Source organism: Prunus mume, linkage group LG6, assembly GCF_029339155.1.
Source record: "Prunus mume cultivar Tortuosa linkage group LG6, ASM2933915v1, whole genome shotgun sequence".
Taxonomy (NCBI): domain Eukaryota; kingdom Viridiplantae; phylum Streptophyta; class Magnoliopsida; order Rosales; family Rosaceae; genus Prunus; species Prunus mume.
This window is the reverse complement of record NC_142703.1, coordinates 6,630,068-6,648,303: the sequence shown is the minus strand read 5'-3', so window position 1 is coordinate 6,648,303 and position 18,236 is coordinate 6,630,068. Positions and strand designations below refer to the sequence as shown.

The 18,236-nt window shown below is 36.0% G+C and overlaps 1 protein-coding gene, 2 non-coding genes and 1 pseudogene across 3 annotated transcripts; all 4 read right to left on the bottom strand.

Moving 5' to 3' along the window:
• Positions 1-217: 217 nt before the first annotated feature.
• On the bottom strand, positions 218-11,876 carry UREF (urease accessory protein F). The gene is made up of 2 exons (XM_089054496.1): positions 11,651-11,876; positions 218-1,217 (listed from the first exon to the last, which is right to left on the bottom strand). Exons 1-2 carry the CDS (start codon positions 11,723-11,725, stop codon positions 378-380), a joined length of 915 nt encoding a protein of 304 aa, XP_088910622.1. The 5' UTR covers positions 11,726-11,876; the 3' UTR covers positions 218-377.
• On the bottom strand, positions 6,862-6,945 carry LOC148915982 (small nucleolar RNA snoR118). The gene has a single exon (XR_016128390.1). It is a non-coding gene; the product is annotated as a small nucleolar RNA snoR118 (small nucleolar RNA).
• On the bottom strand, positions 11,049-11,129 carry LOC148915981 (small nucleolar RNA snoR118). The gene has a single exon (XR_016128389.1). It is a non-coding gene; the product is annotated as a small nucleolar RNA snoR118 (small nucleolar RNA).
• Positions 11,877-14,389: 2,513 nt separating the features above from the next.
• LOC148915980 (zinc finger BED domain-containing protein RICESLEEPER 2-like) lies at positions 14,390-16,820 on the bottom strand (annotated as a pseudogene).
• Between the last annotated feature and the right edge of the window lie 1,416 nt (positions 16,821-18,236).

Genomic DNA, 18,236 nt, shown 5'->3' with positions numbered 1-18,236 from the left:
ACTGTCAGCAGCAGTAAATTGAAAAGGAAGAAAATCTCTGAAGTAAATGTTGACTGACATATTTTATGCGGATGATTTTCCATGAGTGTTCTGAATTGTTTGCCACATGTTGCCATAAATACGTGCATCTATCTAAGCGCTTCCCTTTAGGAGGTCTTATTTTTGAATTTCCTGTTCTGTATTTGTTGCCATGAGTTGAAAGAAAACCAGAAAGAAATTGAGTAATACATATTTTCTCTTTGTAACTAGGAACTTCCACATCTTGAAAAGAGAATTTTGAATTAAATGCTTCCTCAGTCTTTGGATGAAGCTTTTCCCAAAGAAGATTAAGAAAAGTTCAAGCAGGCTCCGCCATTTGATGCATTTATTTGGGGACTTCAAGAACAGAACAGTCTAGAAAACAGGTAGCCATGGCAACCTTGCACAATGTCAAGCAAAGCAACAGTTTGGCATGCTTCCTCAACTGGACGGTCCTTCCATCGATTCAGTATAGCTTCAGCAACAGGAGCAATCTGATGCTGCAGTACAGCCGCACCAAGGGGCCCTACCAAATTGAGCCTTGTTGCAGCAGAAATAACATCTCTCATTGTAATAAACATGTAAGCTCTTTGAGAAGTAGCGCTGTCCAACCCGAGCAGACCACATATAACCCCAAACATAGGGGCATGGTGAAAAGAAACAACCCCAGAACTTAAAGAAGCTTCCCTCATAGATTTAAGAGATGGTATTTCTGAGTACACGGATGCAGCCACCCTCATCAATGCCGACCCTTGTGAAATTGATGCCTTCCTACTCACTTCATTAGTTAATATTGCATCCAACATTTTGTCGAGTTTGCGCCTGGTCTCAAAATCAGGCGACATTGTTGTAGAATAGACAAAAGGAAGGAGTAAGCTTCCAGTATTCTCCAACAGATGGATTACAAAAGTTTGGAGATCTTCAGGACAAGAGACTATGCGAGCTTGTATTGCTGCCTCAAGACCAAAAGAGTGAGCAAAACCACCTGTTGGAAGGATAGAATCGAGCAGTTGCCATTGGCTCCACTGTAAAAATGAGTCTGATGAAGCACGTTTCTTGTTTTCTCTATTTATATCCATAGAACGAGCAAAGGCAACTGTTGGGGGGTCAGAATTGTGCAGTTCCCATTGACTTTGCTGTACAAGAGAGTCTGATGAAGGACGTTTCCTGTTTTCTTTGTTTATCTCCATCTCCTCCTCCTGTGGAAACAATGAGCAATTAAGCTTAGAGTTAGATGGAAACACCATATGCTTAAATCAAAAGAAATATTAATGCAAGACAGCTTATGCATGTGGGATTTCCACATGATGAATCACAGTTCATGACTAACCACCCACATAATCAGAAATGTCTTCTGTTTTTCAAATTTTGCCGGCTCAATCATATTAGTATTAATATCAGTAACAAAAAAAAGGTCTTATATTCTCTAATGGCAGAATCTACTCTACAATAATTTACGGTTCTAAAAATGTAGCAGAGTAGCCAAAGAGAACTCAGAAAAGCTTTCTTATTGATACAATCTAACTCTAATTCAAGTGTAATTGTATTCTACGTAATCCTTAGTAGACAAAACATTTGTATATGCTAATAGTTGCAACACATACTAGAATACTAGAACATAAGCAATTTAAGCGTCACGGGAAATGTAAGACCTTTCACTCATTCACTCTCTCCCAAAATTTTCTGCTGGTGTAGCAGTCTGTAGTTACTAAGCAAAAATTAGGAGCTCGCCACTGAAAAATGCTTAAAGAAAACGGAAAGTCTTTAATAAGAAGATTTTACCTCCTTTTCAAGCCAAAAGCTTCAGACTTTTGCCAATTTCAAGAGCCTCCTTAATCTCTGTGCTAAAAAAACAGAAACATCCAAATCTCTGAGAAAGACGTAGAGAGATGAATCCAGAAGTGAAAAATCAATCTTAAACGTAATTGGGTTTTCTTGGTTGAGGCAGAGGACCATTGAGAATTGGGAAAACCAGAGAAAGACTGTGTTCTCTTCGCTAAATTTGAGACCCCATTTTGGTTCTCTTGGTTAAATTAGAAAACCCAGAGAAGAGAAAGCACAGAGAAACATAATTGTACATTTCTAACAAAGAAAATCAATGGCAGAGATGCGCGAGGAAACGAAGGTTACTCTTCGCTCCCATACTTTCTTCTCATCAAACAGAAAAAACATCCATGAGAAATCAAGGGGAAAAAAGGTAGAACATTTCTCAGCAAACAAACAGACAAAAGCAAAAGAGAAGCAGACGCTGCGTCCGCGTCAGGATGGACACGTCGGCAGTAGTTATTTATTTAATTTTATTTTTTGTCATTCCACGTGCCAAAGCTTTGGGTTTAGCAAGGAATAGAAGAGAGATTCACCACTTCATTAATCTAATTCTTGATTTTCCAGATAATAAATTACAAATTTGAATTTAAGATTCATATAATTTTTATACCTATGTGTTAATAAACTCACAGAAATTATCATTCTAATTAGTCTAATTCTTAATTTTTCAGATAATAAATTTCAGATTTTAATTTGAAATTCATATAATTTTTAGTTTTACGTGTTAATATTCACACAGTTGTTGGCAATTCGAATATACCGACACCGGTTAGTAAATTTTGGCAATGATATGGGCCATTACAGCGCACTACTAACCAAAAACAAAACTAGTTTCATATACTTCCTTCACCATATAAGTAGGAATGGAGGAGTTCCTACATTCTTTACATGACGTGCATGTGCATATCTTCCTCGTATCTCCTTAAAAGAAAGAAGGCAAGCAGTAGTTCAAGACTGGATGACGCTTCCCTCTTGCCCATTCCAAGGAACTCCTTGCCGAGTAATGCAGCTTAACCACAAACTAGCATGTCTCTCTCTTTCCTTTTTTATAAAAATATTCCCGAAAGTGTTATTTTTCTCTATTTTCTTTTTTGGTGAAAATTTTATTGTGGTCTTTTAATAAGAGTACTATAATTTTCTGTTATTGAACTTGTAAATGTATTTTCATTAATTAACAGATGGGACGCATTTAGACAGCACAGGTAAAATCCATTGGCCTATCAATGAATTAAATTGCCAAATGAAGTTTTGGGCCCTCAGACATTTGAGACAGTGAAACTTCTTTGAAAGCCGATCAACATTCAGTAACACCACTGGATCATCGCCACATATAATAATAATAATAATAATAAACATGATGATGAAGATGAAGAAGAAGAAGAAGCAGCAGCAGCAGCAGCAGCAGAAGACATTGACGACAGTCACAGTGGTGTAACAAATGGAGGCTTACAGTGAAGCACTGATCCATGAAATCAGATTTGCATCATCGGGCATATTATCAGAGAATGCTCAAAAGCATTATCCAAAAGAAACCAACCATATATGATTTCCATACAGCTACAGCACATACAATAACTTATACATGAAGGAAATAGCAAATTACTTCAGCTAACAAAAAATATATGTAAATACTCGGCGGTCAATGGGTAAATTAATGAATGCAAAGGGTGTGAGAATTGAACTGATGACTATCTTTTACAAGAACAATTTTACAAACTGAAATATAATTGAGCAAACAAAAACAGCTCATAATTACCCAAGGAGGTGCTGTCATATAAAAATCGATATCCTAGCAGAAAACCGTTCAAATTTCAAAACTTCTGCATCCACATAAACCCAAAAAAGCATAAACAGCTGATTGAAATAGATGTGCTATAAACAACATGATAACAAGAATTATGAAAATGGATTTGCTTCAACATTCATTATGTATTTTCATTAGCCAAAGAAAAAACAAAAAAGAGAAAAAAATGGATACACAGCTGCAGTGGTGAAAAAAAATTGCAATTGTGCGTGAATTTTGAATCCTAAACAATCCAAATCCCCATGATGTGCAAAATCAATCAAATTCAGATGGGCACATGCGGCTATTTTCATATCAACAAATTGGGTACACGAACTCAGCAGTTTCGGCAACCTTCAATACAGAAAACTAGAGAAACTAGAGTGTGAGAAGGCCCTCAGAACTTATAGATTCCATCAAATCATTCACAGCTTAATGCTAATGGGATCTACCAAAAACCATCCCCCACAACCAAGATATATATACATACACACACACATACACACACAGAGGAAAGGAGAAAGAGAGGGTTGTGGGGTTATAAAGGTCAATGACAGATCAAACCAAGCAGCTGCTCGATGAAATTTCGTCATCCATCATAGAGCTAACCTTGGGACCAATGAATTGTAGTCTAGTGGGTTTGGGACTAGTTGGCCCCCTCAAAGAGGTTAGGGGTTCAACACTCATCAAGGTACCTACCAAGCATTATGCTTGTATTTCCTTGCCGCCCAAAGATTGTAGGGTTTGACCGGTGGGCCCCAGTTTGGAAGCTGACAAAGTGGAGTTCTGGGTTTTCAAAAAATAAAAAATAAAAAATAAAAAAATAAAAAAATAAAAAAATAAAAAAATAGAGCTAACCATGGGTGGTGAACTCAAATAGGTGCAGGTAGATGAACTATCATAACAGACAAAAGATGTATAGAATCAGATAAAGCTGGGGAAAAATCATTTGCCAAGTGAGCGCAAGACTGATTAATCCCATAAATCAACTTAAAAAAAACACAGAAGCAGAAAAAATCTGTCATAATTGTTTGCAAGCCCTGGAAAATTAAAAACCTAGTTATCCACACTCTAATCTAAAGGCAAAAACACTAAACACTACCAGGGCTGAGGTACTTAAGCAAACAACTTATAGGAACAGAGACTGTAACCCAACAATACCTAAACAGCCCAGTCAAACACAAACATTACAGGGACTCTTAACCAGAGAGTCAGAGCATAGAGTCAGAGCATACACCTTTAATGCTGGAAGAGGCAGCAAATAATTGTCAAAATGAGAGCCAATCAAAATACGAGCAAAAAAGACACCCAAGTTGTCATAGACTGCAACTATAAAATTCCTCCAGTCCAGACTTAACAGAGTTCTAAACGAGAGAAAGTAGGAAAAATAATGAGAAAAAACTGCACATTGTCATGTTGAAAGAGCTAATAGGTTTCAACATTAAAACCAAAGGAAAATTTATATAGATACAACAAACTTGTTATCACATATGAATCAACATGATGAAGAATAGAAACAACGCATAAGACCGACAACAAAGACATTTGCCAACATACCTTCAACGTGTAAACCAACAAATATCCATTTCCTGACACCACTTACCCAAGTAAAAGAAAAGAAAGGAAAAAAAGCCCTCAGATCTTATCATGTCCTGAATGTATCAATAATGGTGGGCTTTGATTTTCATTTACAGCCTTGCCATGGCAACAACAACAACAACAACAACAACAACGACAACAACTCAAAAACACAAGCATCAAGGCTCATACTGACAATCAAATCAACCACCAAAGAACACAAGTATGCATCATTGGGCAAATGTCTACGCATATAAAGCGCATATACGCAAGAATCAAACATAGCAGTTCCCCACTTGTAGTACATACCAGACCAAAAGAAAAACAAAACCATGGATGAGATCAGAGTGCCATTGTAAAGATCACTTGATGCAGGGCAGCGGCTATAAGCTGCTGTCCAGTGACCCAAACATATCAAAAATACAGAGAATAGAAGGATATAGCAGTAGAATCGAAGTTGGAACGAAGATAATTGAGTTCTAGGGCAAAACACCAATAGAAACTCTATAGACTAAAGTCTGAAATTATATTCATCAACAAAACTAAATACAACATTCTCTTAATAGCCTATTTATACTAGAATATAAAAAACCTAATTGATATAGGAAATTAAAAACCTAAACAGGAAATTAAATCCAAATCCTAGTAAGAATAGGAAAACAAGTAATAAAATAACCTATAAATTTAATACAACTAAAACTTAGCTTTTTGGCTGATGCCCACTTAGATTAGGAAATTCTAATAGATGCTCCTGCATCATCACTGCATCACAGGACACCACAACTATTTCCAGTTGACTATAAAATTTATTGAATCCATGTTGCAAGGTCACCTTAGAGAGGATGTTATCACTACAAACGTAAAATTTGTCTCTGCACAAGCCTTCAGATCTCATAGCTATATCTGGTCATCGAAGGTTAGCTACTGGATTATCAATATGAGCCTCTTCACATCTTCGGCCATGCATGCCACAGAGAGAGAGAGAGAGAGAGAGAGAGAGAGAGTGGTGGTGGTGATGATGATGATGATGATGATGATGATGATGAGGACTAGCATGGAAAGAATGATAGAAAAGGCTCGTACTTATAATAATCCATAGTACTGCTCCCAGAAATGAGTTTTCCATCATCAGGCCAAAGGAGTGCAACTGATCCGATGATTGTAATCACACAAAATCCAATTCTATACACAGTTTAATACTACAAAGTCCAATCCATACCTTAAGAATCCAATCTAGCCCAAAAAGAAATTTCATTTTAAATCCAACACCTGCGAACAGAAAAGCAAAAGGATTTCATGGAGGCTCATATATAGTTTTCTAAGCTGCCTGCATTTCCATCAATAACCACAGCTCGGAGCTCAGTGCATGCACACATCACTCAATTTTAATACCAATTCGCTATAAATTATTCACCACAAATACGACCATAGCCATGAACATGAGCAGATTGTCAATCAACACCATGTTCCGAACACCCAATTTGAAAATAAAGCGGCTTATTTACCCATCTCACATAAAAGGACGATGATACCAGATAAACACAATTTACTTCTATGGAATCTCATGCAGTCAGCCAGACACCTACAACTAGCAGATAAAAATTTCATCCTAACATTGCAACACCCGTATCACAGGAATGCAAGGATTTCTACAGGGGTCATATATAGCTTTCTAGGTTGCATTTCCATCAATGGCCGCCGTCATAAACTGCTCCAAGCCCAATGCATGTATCATTGTTCACCAAAGTCCCACTTAGCAATTAACCCAGACCACTGAAAAGAAAATTTTAAAATCCACTTCAAAACTATGCCATTATACACAACAAGCCATAATACAAACCATGGTCATAGACATTGGCAGATTTTGAACCAACTTAACATCAAATGCCTGACACCATTAAATTACATTTAAATTAAATAATTAATATATAAATTATAAATTAATATACATTCTTAAATATTCTAAAGATCTTAGTTTATACAAATATATCTAGTAAAAAAATTGAGACATTAAGTAAGCTCAAAGGTACTCAAACAGTTCATAACTGTTCTGTACTTCACAAATGAAAACCAGATTTAAATTTTAAAGCTCATTGAAAGTAATAAGAAACTGTGTTACAAAAAACTATTCAGGTACCTGCAGTCTTATTATATAAAGTGCTATAAAAATCATAACAAAAAAAATGAGGTTTCCATCACCAGGCTAATAAAAAATTGCACCAATTTTCTGAGGCAACAAATTTGTTAGATTACATTACAAGGTAATCCCAGAAAATAAAAAAAAGGCAAGAAATATAAACTCAGACGACCACAAGTAGAACGTGGAAAGCCACAGAATAAACAAAAGACACTAGATCTGATCATTAGTACAGCGTTGTTTTTTAAAGTCTCATATGCTCAAACCTACAATAATAACTTCACCTTTTATTTGAATTCCAACAAAGATCAGATCAATGGAGTACTAAAATGGAATCTACCACCAAACACAATTTAATCTACGGAATCTCATACAGTTAGCCATACACCTTAAATATCTAAACTAGCACTAGCAAACAAAATTTCATACAATAGTTTCCAAATAGTCACACCAAACCAAAAGAAAAACAAACCAATTGAAACTCTCAACTGTGCCATTGACAATGTCAAAATAACCACATTCCAGGACGCTCTACTATTTGCAGTTGACTGAAGTTCCATCACATTAATTTTATCAGCGTTTCAAGGGCACCTTGGGAAGGATATTTGCACACACGGGGAATACATATTGCTCAGTGCAAATGTTTAAAACGAAATGCAGTCACAAATTCCATACAATGGTCAGTAAGGGACAAAATAAGGAGCATAATAGTTATGTAGAAATGAAGACAAAACACCATAGAATAACTAAGGACCAAAAGTGATTTACGATTCAATAAGCATATCTTAGAAGGAAAAAAAATGTCTCTAGACAAGCCTTCAGATCTCATAGCTATATCTGGTCATTGACAGTTAACCACTGGATTATCACTATGAGCCTCTTCACATCTTCAACACTACAAGCCAGGGAGGGGGGGAGAGAGAGAGAGAGAGAGATGGATAGATAGAGGATGGTGTTTATGATGATGACAATGGCTAGTACAGCAAAAATGATAGAAAAGGCTCTTAACAATAATCCACAGAACCACTCCAAAAAAGAGTTTTCCATCATTAGGCTAATAAAAATTGAAACATTTTCCTGAGGCAGCAAAATAGCTACACCAGAAAACACAGTTTAAAAAAAAAAAACAAAAACGAATGGGCATCTACAGTTATATCATGGAGACACAGAATAGACAAAAGAGTAGATCTGATCGTTAACACAGCATCACTACTACAACGAAATGCAGTCGCAACTTTGATGCAATGGTAAATAAAAGACATAATAAAGGAGGAGTGTAATAAATATGCGGAAACCAAGAAAATACAACCATAGAATAACTGAGGAACAAAAATGATATAAGATTCAATAACCATATCTTAAAAGGAACAAATGTCTCTGGGCAAGCCTTCAGATCTCATAGCTATATCTGGTCATTGACGGTTAACCACTGGATTATCACTACGAGCCTCTTCACATCTCCAACCATACAAGCCACACAGAGAGACAGACAGAGACAGAGAGACAGAGAGAGGATGGTGTTTACGATGATGATAACGGCTAGTAAAGCAAAAATGATAGAAAAGGCTCCTAACAATAATCCACAGAACCACTCCAAAAATGAGTTTTCCATCATTAGGCTAATAAAAATTGAACCACCTTCCTGAGGCAGCAAAATAGCTACACTAGAAAACATGGTTAAAAACAACAAACAAAAACAAGTGGGCATATGCAGTTATATCATGCAGACACACAGAATAGAGGAAAGAGTAGATCTGATCGTCAACACAGCATCACTACTACAACGAAATGCAGTCGCAACTTTGAGGCAATGGTAAATAAAGGACATAATAAAGGAGGAGCATAATAAATATGTGGAAACCAAGAAAAGACAACCATAGAATAACTAAGGAACAAAAATGATTTAAGATTCAATAACCATATCTTAAAAGAAACAAATGTCTCCAGACAAGCCTTCAGATCTCATAGCTATGTCTGGTCATTGACGGTTAACCACTGGATTATCACTACGAGCCTCTTCACATCTCCAACCATACAAGCCACATAGAGAGAGAGAGAGAGAGAGAGAGAGAGAGAGAGAGAGAGAGAGAGAAAGAGAAAGAGAAAGAGAAAGAGAAAGAGAAAGAGAAAGAGAGAGAGAGAGAGAGAGAGAGAGAGAGAGAGAGAGAGAGAGAGAGAGAGAGAGAGAGAGAGACAGAGAAACAGAGAGAGAGGGTGGTGTTTACGATGATGATAACGGCTAGTAAAGCAAAAATGATAGAAAAGGCTCCTAACAATAATCCATAGAACCGCTCCAAAAATGAGTTTTCCATCATTAGGCTAATACAAATTGAACCACCTTCCTGAGGCAGCAAAATAGCTACACTAGAAAACATGCTTTAAAAAAACAAAAACCAGTGGGCATCTACAGTTATATCATGGAGACACAGAATAGACAAAAGAGTAGATCTGATCGTTAACACAGCATCACTACTACAACGAAACGCAGTCGCAACTTCGATGCAATGGTAAATAAAGGACATAATAAAGGAGGAGCATAATAAATATGTGGAAACCAAGAAAATACAACCATAGAATAACTAAGGAACAAAAATGATTTAAGATTCAATAACCATATCTTAAAAGAAACAAATGTCTCCAGACAAGCCTTCAGATCTCATAGCTATGTCTGGTCATTGACGGTTAACTACTGGATTATCACTATGAGCCTCTTCACATCTTCAACTGTACAAGCCGGAGAGAGAGAGAGAGAGAGAGAGAGAGAGAGAGAGAGAGAGATAGATAGAGGATGGTGTTTATGATGATGACAATGGCTAGTACAGCAAAAATGATAGAAAAGGCTCCTAACAATAATCCACAGAACCGCTCCAAAAATGAGTTTTCCATCATTAGGCTAATAAAAATTGAACCACATTACTGAGGCAGCAAAATAGCTACACTAGAAAACATGCTTTAAAAAAAAAAACCAGTGGGCATCTACAGTTATATCATGGAGACACAGAATAGACAAAAGAGTAGATCTCATCGTTAACACAGCATCACTACTACAACGAAACGCAGTCGCAACTTCGATGCAATGGTAAATAAAGGATGTAATAAATATGTGGAAACTAAGAAAATACAACAATAGAATAACTGAGGAACAAAAATGATTTAAGATTCAATCACCATATCTTAGGAGGAACAAATGTCTCTGGACAAGCCTTCAGATCTCATAGCTATATCCGGTCATTGACGGTTAACCACTGGATTATCACTACGAGCCTCTTCACATCTTCAACCACACAAGCCAGGGGGAGAGAGAGAGAGAGAGAGAGAGAGAGAGAGAGAGAGAGAGAGAGAGAGACAGAGAGAGAGAGACAGACAGACAGACAGACAGAGAGGATGGTGTTTATGATGATGATAATGGCTAGTACATCAAAAAGTAATAGAAAAGGCTCCTAACAATAATCCACAGAACCGCTCCAAAAATGAGTTTTCCATCATTAGGCTAATAAAAATTGGACCATCTTGCTGTGGCAGCAAATTAGCTACACTCGAAAACATTGTTAAAAACTCGACAAAGAACGGCCATCTAAAAGTAGATCATGGAGATACACAGAACAGACAAAAAGACAGCATATCTGATCATAACACAGCATTACTACTATCAACTTTGGGTTAGTTGGAACACCTGTATCACAGCAAGGTTAAAGATTTCTACAAGGGTCATATTTCTAGGCTACATTTCCATCAATAATAGCAGTTACAAACTGCTCAGAGCCCAGTGCATATATCATCATTCCCCCAGAATCCAACTTAACGATACCAGGAACCCACTACATATGACAAAATGAAAAAACAAAAATCCACTTAAAAAAATATGCCACTGTAGTTTACAAACCATAGTCACGGACATTAGCAGATCTTGGGCCAACTTAACATCAAATGCCTAACACGCAGTAATAAAAATGGGTTCTTACGAAAATCCATTTCAGAAGTAGAGCAGTATAAACAATCAGTAGCAAAGCAAAAGCATAACTATGAAAGCAAGGAAATTTGGGACAGAAATGAACATGCAAGGGTAAAAGTAACTAGTTCTGCAAATTTTAACCACGTTTAAGGCTAAATCCCCGAATGGGTAGTTGTATAGAGTGAGATCTATCAAAATTCCCTCAGATCTCATAGCTTTTAACGAATCATTCACGGTTTGAAGCAAGTGGCGTTCATCAACAGCCTGTATACTCAACAGCACTGAGTATATATATATATATGTATGTATGTATGTATGAGAGAGAGAGAGAGAGAGAGAGAGAGAGAGAGGTTACAGTGGTGGTGAGTATAGGCTGATGAAGAAAACAACCACGCTTACCGCTCTTTAGCTTTTTCAATTTGTTCATCATCGGGAATCATACTTGAACCGAAAGATAACGTAAATCAAAAATAAAAAATCAATAACCATCTTCCAGCCAAAAGAATCAACAATTTTTAAATTTGTTTTCCAAGGAAGAAAAAAAAGACCCTGTAAGAAATAAACAGTTGAACATTTTGCTCGGCGTGAAAAACAAGCAATTTTAGGGTTTCAGCCTCAAAGGGAGCTCGTATTATAAAGAGAGTACTGCAATGCCGAAAGTGACCTTCGGGTTTTCTATTAAAAACATTAGCTCAAATGTCAAAATGGTGCATGTGTCTAGGCCTGAGCACGGTTCGGATTGGGTCAAATTTTGGCCGACTTGTGGATTGAATAAATGAAAAACTCGGTTTTTGGGTTGGGTCGGGTCTTGGGTAAAACTCGAAATTGGGCTAAACCGTAAATGGGCTTCGATTCTTGAGTCGGTTTTGGATTTTGATTGGTTTGCGCCTAAGCCCAATACTACCATTTTCAGAAGCCCAAATCGTATTCATTTTTACCCAAAAAAAGCCCAAATCGTATATAATGCAATCTCTTGGTACTAGTAAGAGATGAGAATATATAGTTCGCACATACTCTGCAGCCTACATTCTTCTAGGAAATTTGCTATTTTCAAACTTCTATCATTTCACTTGATAGTGTTCAGCAATGTGTTGGCCCATATTGAATTTGCATATAAAAGGAGCTATATTAATTGTTATATTTTTTGGGAAGTTCCCTGCTTACTATCTTTGGTTGCTTGCCCTTGTATCATGTATGTATGTATTGCGTGACTGGGTTAATAGTTGGCATTTTTGTTCTTTTTTAAATTTTATAATAGGTGAGCTTTTTTGGTATTAACCTTGAGAGATCTGTAACAAGATTTGTGTTATTGCTGCAGAATTTCCTTTATTTCTATCACCACTATGATAATGATTGAAGAAGTTATTCTTCCAGTATCTCTATTGAAACAAAAATATTGTTTTCAAGAATAGTCATCGCTTATTTGAACGGTTAAACATAATTTTCTTAGCATTAAATTTGCACAACCAAATCAATGTTGCAGGGTCGAGATCTAACAGAGATTGGCTAAAAAAGGGTTAATATTAGTGGTGGTCAAAAGCAAAGAGTCTCAATGGCTAGGGCTGTATATTCTAATTCAGATGTTTACATATTTGACGACCTATTAAGTGCTCTAGATGCTCATGTTACTAAACAGGTATTATTCTTTTAAGCAAGCAAGCCAAAAGGACCCTATGCTCTTTTTTTCTAATTTATGTTTTCCACTATATCATTAGAAGAATTAAAGTTTAGAATGAGATGGTTTTTAGTAGCATTTTGTTATATCAATTGAGTAAGCAGGAAATTTATTGTAGTGTGAAATTGTCAAGTTTGGTATTGAAACAAATGCCAATTGAATCAAAATAAAGCTTCCATTCCACATTCCTTGTAAATTTGGAAACCAAAAGAACTACAACATTCAATTTACACCCAACAACATTCAGAATACATAACATATGGGAATAGGCCTAGGCACGGTTGGGGTCGGGTCAAATTTTGGCTTACCCGTGGGTTGAACTGATAAAGAACTCAGTTCTCGAGTTGGGTCAGTCTTGGGTAAAACCCGAAATTGGGCTAAACTGTAAATGGGCCTCGGTTCTGGATTTTGATCGGTTTGGGCTTGAGCCCAATACTACCATTTTCAGAAGCCCAAATCATATTCATTTTCAGCCAAAAAAAGCCCAAATCATATTTACTTTCAGCCCAAACCCTTTTTTTGTTGTCAAATTGTAAAACCTAATAAGTTCTTATTAACATGCCCAAATCACTTTTTACTTCTCTTTCAAATCCTGAAATCATGCAAATTCAAGTATAACCCATACAAATCCATCATTCCAATCTAAGTTTCTAAACAACTAAATAAATCCCACATTCACAAAATCATCAACCAACCAAGGAAAAGACATATAAGGTCTTACTAACCATTGCAAAAAAATAACACACAAATAAAGCAAGCAATCCAAATTAAACTTATGAAAGATTACAACCTATCATAAAAATACACATAAAGATAATATCAATGCAAAAAATCTGCTTCATCCATTCTTCCAAAAGCCTCAACAAAGCAACCTACAAAACACTTAAAGAATTAACACCGAGTTTCACGATCAACAAATCATAATTACAATATATCACACTAAGAAGGTTGAGTCTTATTCAAATTTGTCGTAGATGTTTTACTCCCCATTTCTACAAAATATAATAAAATAAATCTACAAGATTTGAGTTAGAACACATAAAAATAAGAAAATAATCGGATTCAAATATACTTATACAAATGAAAATATTACCCATTTCAATTGATTCATAGAACTCCATCTCATCAATGTTTGGCACATATTGCAAGAAAGATATATATTCAGACCTTATCCAATTTTGAGAGCAAATCAAAGCCTCAACCATCCTAGGAGACAATGAGCTTCGAAATGAGTCAATCACTCTGCCACTTGTGCTAAAACAAGACTTCGAAGCTATTGTGGAAGTAGGGATTGCAAGCACATCCTTTGCAATTGATGCCAAAGTAGGATACTTAAGCCCATTTATTCTCCACCACCTAGTATAAACTCATCATCAATGGATTAAAGTGGATCCAACAAGTACCTATCCACTTCATGTGTTATAACCACCTTCTCACTTTCTTGTTGAATTTTTTCCACTTTTCCATCATGGTTTTTCGTTTATGACCTCTAAAAACCAAAGAAGACTCAGTTTCATTGTTAGTACTACCACCACTCTTATTGGTAGTACTAGTAGCACCCATATTGTTACTACTAGGCTTATACACTGCATACATATTCAAAAGAAGTTGTTTCACCTCATTTGTGTTTTGAGCCACCAATCTATCACAAGTAAGATTATTTTCAAATATTTCATCAAAGATGTGCTTCAAATTGCGAAGCTTGAATCGAGGGTCAATCACAACTCCTATCATCAAGAATGGGTTCACATTATGAAGTTCACCCCAATATTTATCATATTTCTTCTTCATTGATGCTGCCATATCATTTAAAAGCGTGTCCATGGCTGTCCGTTCTTCAATAGTAATTGTAACATCATATTTATACAACTCCCGAATCTCCCCATCTATGGCAATTAAGTCATGGAAGGTTGAGTGTGATGTTGGATGAAAAGAAACTGAAATTTTCAAAGTAACATCATAGAAAGTCTTCAAAAACATTACAAATGTCACGGCTTTTTCCCAATCTTCATCACTAGGTGGACCCACTCTCTTATTAGTCTTAGACTTTCCCTTCTCTTTCCCATTTCCTTCAATGCCTTCATTTCTCTCGTCATCTCTTTCCTCTTCCTTGAAGTACATTAAGTAGGAAGAATCAGGATCATCCCCCATCCTATCAAAAGCTTTTCGAAATTTCAATGCCGTATTAAGCATCAAATAAGTGGAATTCCACATAGTGGGCACATCCATCACCACCAACCCCTTGCACTTTATTTTTTCGTCTCAACACACATTTTGAAGTAACTCAACCGAGAAGGTGATGACCTCACAAACTTGATTGCATTACGGATTGCCATAATTGAGCTTTCTAATCTCTTCAAACCCTCTTTAACAATCAAATTGATTATATGAGCACTACACCTCATATGCATGTGAACTCCTCCTAACACATTATTCGAATTTTTCCACCCATTTATTTTCTTCCTCACATAATCAATTGCCTTAGTATTGACAGCTGCATTATCCGCAGTAATTGTGAGTATCTTCTCATGTCCTCAATCAATCAAACAATTTTCAAGTAATTTCTCAATCCTCTCCCACTTATGATTATCAATTACACAAAAATTTAGGATTCTTTTTTGCATTTTATAGTCGGAGTCAACAAAGTAGGTAGTCAATACCATGTAATTCACATTTTGAACCGATGTCCAAGTATCGATTGTAAGGCATATTCTATGTGAACAAAGGTCAACTTTCAACTTCTCCTTCATTTTTGTGTACATTTCTAGAAATCTTCTTTCAAGAGTTCTACGAGAAAGTGGATTAAATTATGGGCATGCAACACTACAAAATTCCCTAAACCTTTCACCATTCACCCTTCACAAAACTAAAAGGTAGCTCATCTCGAACTGCCATCCTAATACAAGCATCCAAACAATCATCTTTGTTAAAATTCCTAGAAACAAGAGCATTACTCTTAGATGCATCAAATGTGAGCGTCCATAAGTTCTTATCCTTGTTCCTATAAGAGTAATGCAAACATTGTTTGTTTAGATACTTCCATATGTTGCTAGTCTAGCATAAGTAGCACTACAATACTTGCACTTAGCCCTTTTTAAAGTGTTCCCACACATCACTCTCCTTCTTACAAGGTTTCCTCTTTCCAGTACTAGGTTCTAATGGTAATGGTGTTAGATTTTGTGATGCTGTTGTAGGAGGTACAACAGCATCACCACAAGGTACATAATCGTCATTCCCATGCATTTGAGCCTCATTAGAAGCAGGTTCCTATTCATAAACAGATTAAAACCATATTTAAACACAGTCAAACAAAGTTTTCCTATCCATAAACAGATTAAAACATATATCATATCCAAAAAATAGATTTAATCCGTCAAAGCAGATTTTCCTATCCATAAAACAGATTAAAATATATATCCTATCCAAAAACCAAATTTAAACATAGTCACAATAGAGTTTTCCTATCCATAAACAGATTAAAACATATAGCCTAATCAAAAACCAGATTTAAACACAGTCAAAACATAGTTTTCCTATCCATAAACAGATTAAAACATATATATTATCCAATTAACAAATCTAAACAGTCAAAATTCTCACTTTCCTATCCATAAACATATTAATATATATATATATTATCCAAAAAACGTATTTAAACAGAGTCAAAACAGAACTTTCCTATCCATAAACATATTAAAACATATATATTATCTAAAAAATAGATTTAAACAGAGTCAAAATAGATTTAAATCACACACTAAATCAACAAAACATATTACAGATTACAGAATACAAACTTATTAACTTAAAACAAAACAAAAATAGGTTAGCAGCAAATATTTACCTCCATTTAAGCAAAATTTTCCCAACTTTCAAAGCTCAACAGTAGAGATGCTAAACAACTGTGGATGAAAACAAAAACAAGGTTAGGTTACAAACATGCTTCATTCCTTTCATAAATTCAAACCAAATACCCTAAAATACCCACTGCTCTTAAAAAAACCTAAAATTAAAACCAACATTTGAACTGAACCAAAATTTCAGAACAGATTCCAATTAGCAAAGATCATCTTTGAATTGAACCAAAACAGACATCACACAAGCAGATTGAGCACAGACACACTAGCTAATTCATACTCAAAATCAAACTTGCTTTTTTTTCTCTGTTTTTCTCTATTCTTCCTCACTATATCAAAAAGCAGAGACACAGACAGATTGAGCACAGTGATTGAATGGAAGAATAGTTCAAAAAAATGCAAAATATTTTCTCAAGTTCAGAGCATAAGTTCATATGATATAGGTATAAATTTCAAAGCCAAAAAAACTAGAATGTATAGAAGAGAGAGAATTTACCTTCGGCTAGGGAGGTGGTTGTGGCGGCTGCTTCAAGAGTGCAAAGATTAGAATTGATCAGTGCATCTTTGTGTGTGCAAAGCAGAGAGAGGTGATGTGGGTTAGGCTTAGGTCGATGAGAGAGAGAGAGAGAGAGAGAGAGAGAGAGAGAGAGATGATACATGGCGGATGAGAGATCGATGAAGGAGTGACATCGGATGCGATCTTGTCCTTTGAAAGATCCGAGTCGATTGAAGATGAGGTAGGTCGAGAGAGAGAGGCTCCGCATACGCAGCCCCTTAGGGTTTTAGAAAATAGAAGAGAGAAAATAAGACTAAGTGAAAGAGAGAAGAGAATCGCGTGAGATGAGGGTTACAGGTCAGCCATTTGGGATTATTTATCATTTGTTTGCAGGTGTTTCTAATTTGGGAATATCCATTTTTCAGGGAAGATTCTGTCGAAATTTCAGTTGAAACCTTGACCTAATTTCTGTTTGAATCAGGCGAAAGGGTTATGTTAGTAAGTGGGCTGGCAATGGGCAAATGCCGGAGAAAAACAGGGTTCTACAGTTCCAAGGGAGAATCTGGGGCGGGTCCTATCATCGAGGGCTTTAAATGTGTAAGAGTTTGGGTTTCAGTCATTTCCACATTGTCGATGATATTGGTTTTTCTGGGAGTGGCCAGTGATCTTTGGTTAAAACTATTGAAGCAAGAATCTCAAAATCTTTTTGACAACCTTATCTTATGGAATTTTTTCACCTAAACTTGAACATGCATTCACAATGACACAAACTTCAGCATAAAATTCAGAAAAAGTTTCATTTTCATCTATCATGAGTGTCTCAAACTATAAGGTGTGCATTTGAAGCTTGATGTCCTTTATAGTATTTGATCCTTCATGAGTTACCTGAAAAATTTCTCAAGCTTTTTTAAAA

Bases quoted from the DNA above. Each gene is read 5' to 3' on its own strand.
- UREF (XM_089054496.1), bottom strand. From the start codon at position 11,725: ATGATGAACAAATTGAAAAAGCTAAAGAGCGGTAAGCGTGGTTGTTTT. The intron at 1,218-11,650 runs GTAACCTCTCTC...TTGTTTCCACAG, and splicing joins AGCCTATACTCACCACCACT to GAGGAGGAGATGGAGATAAA.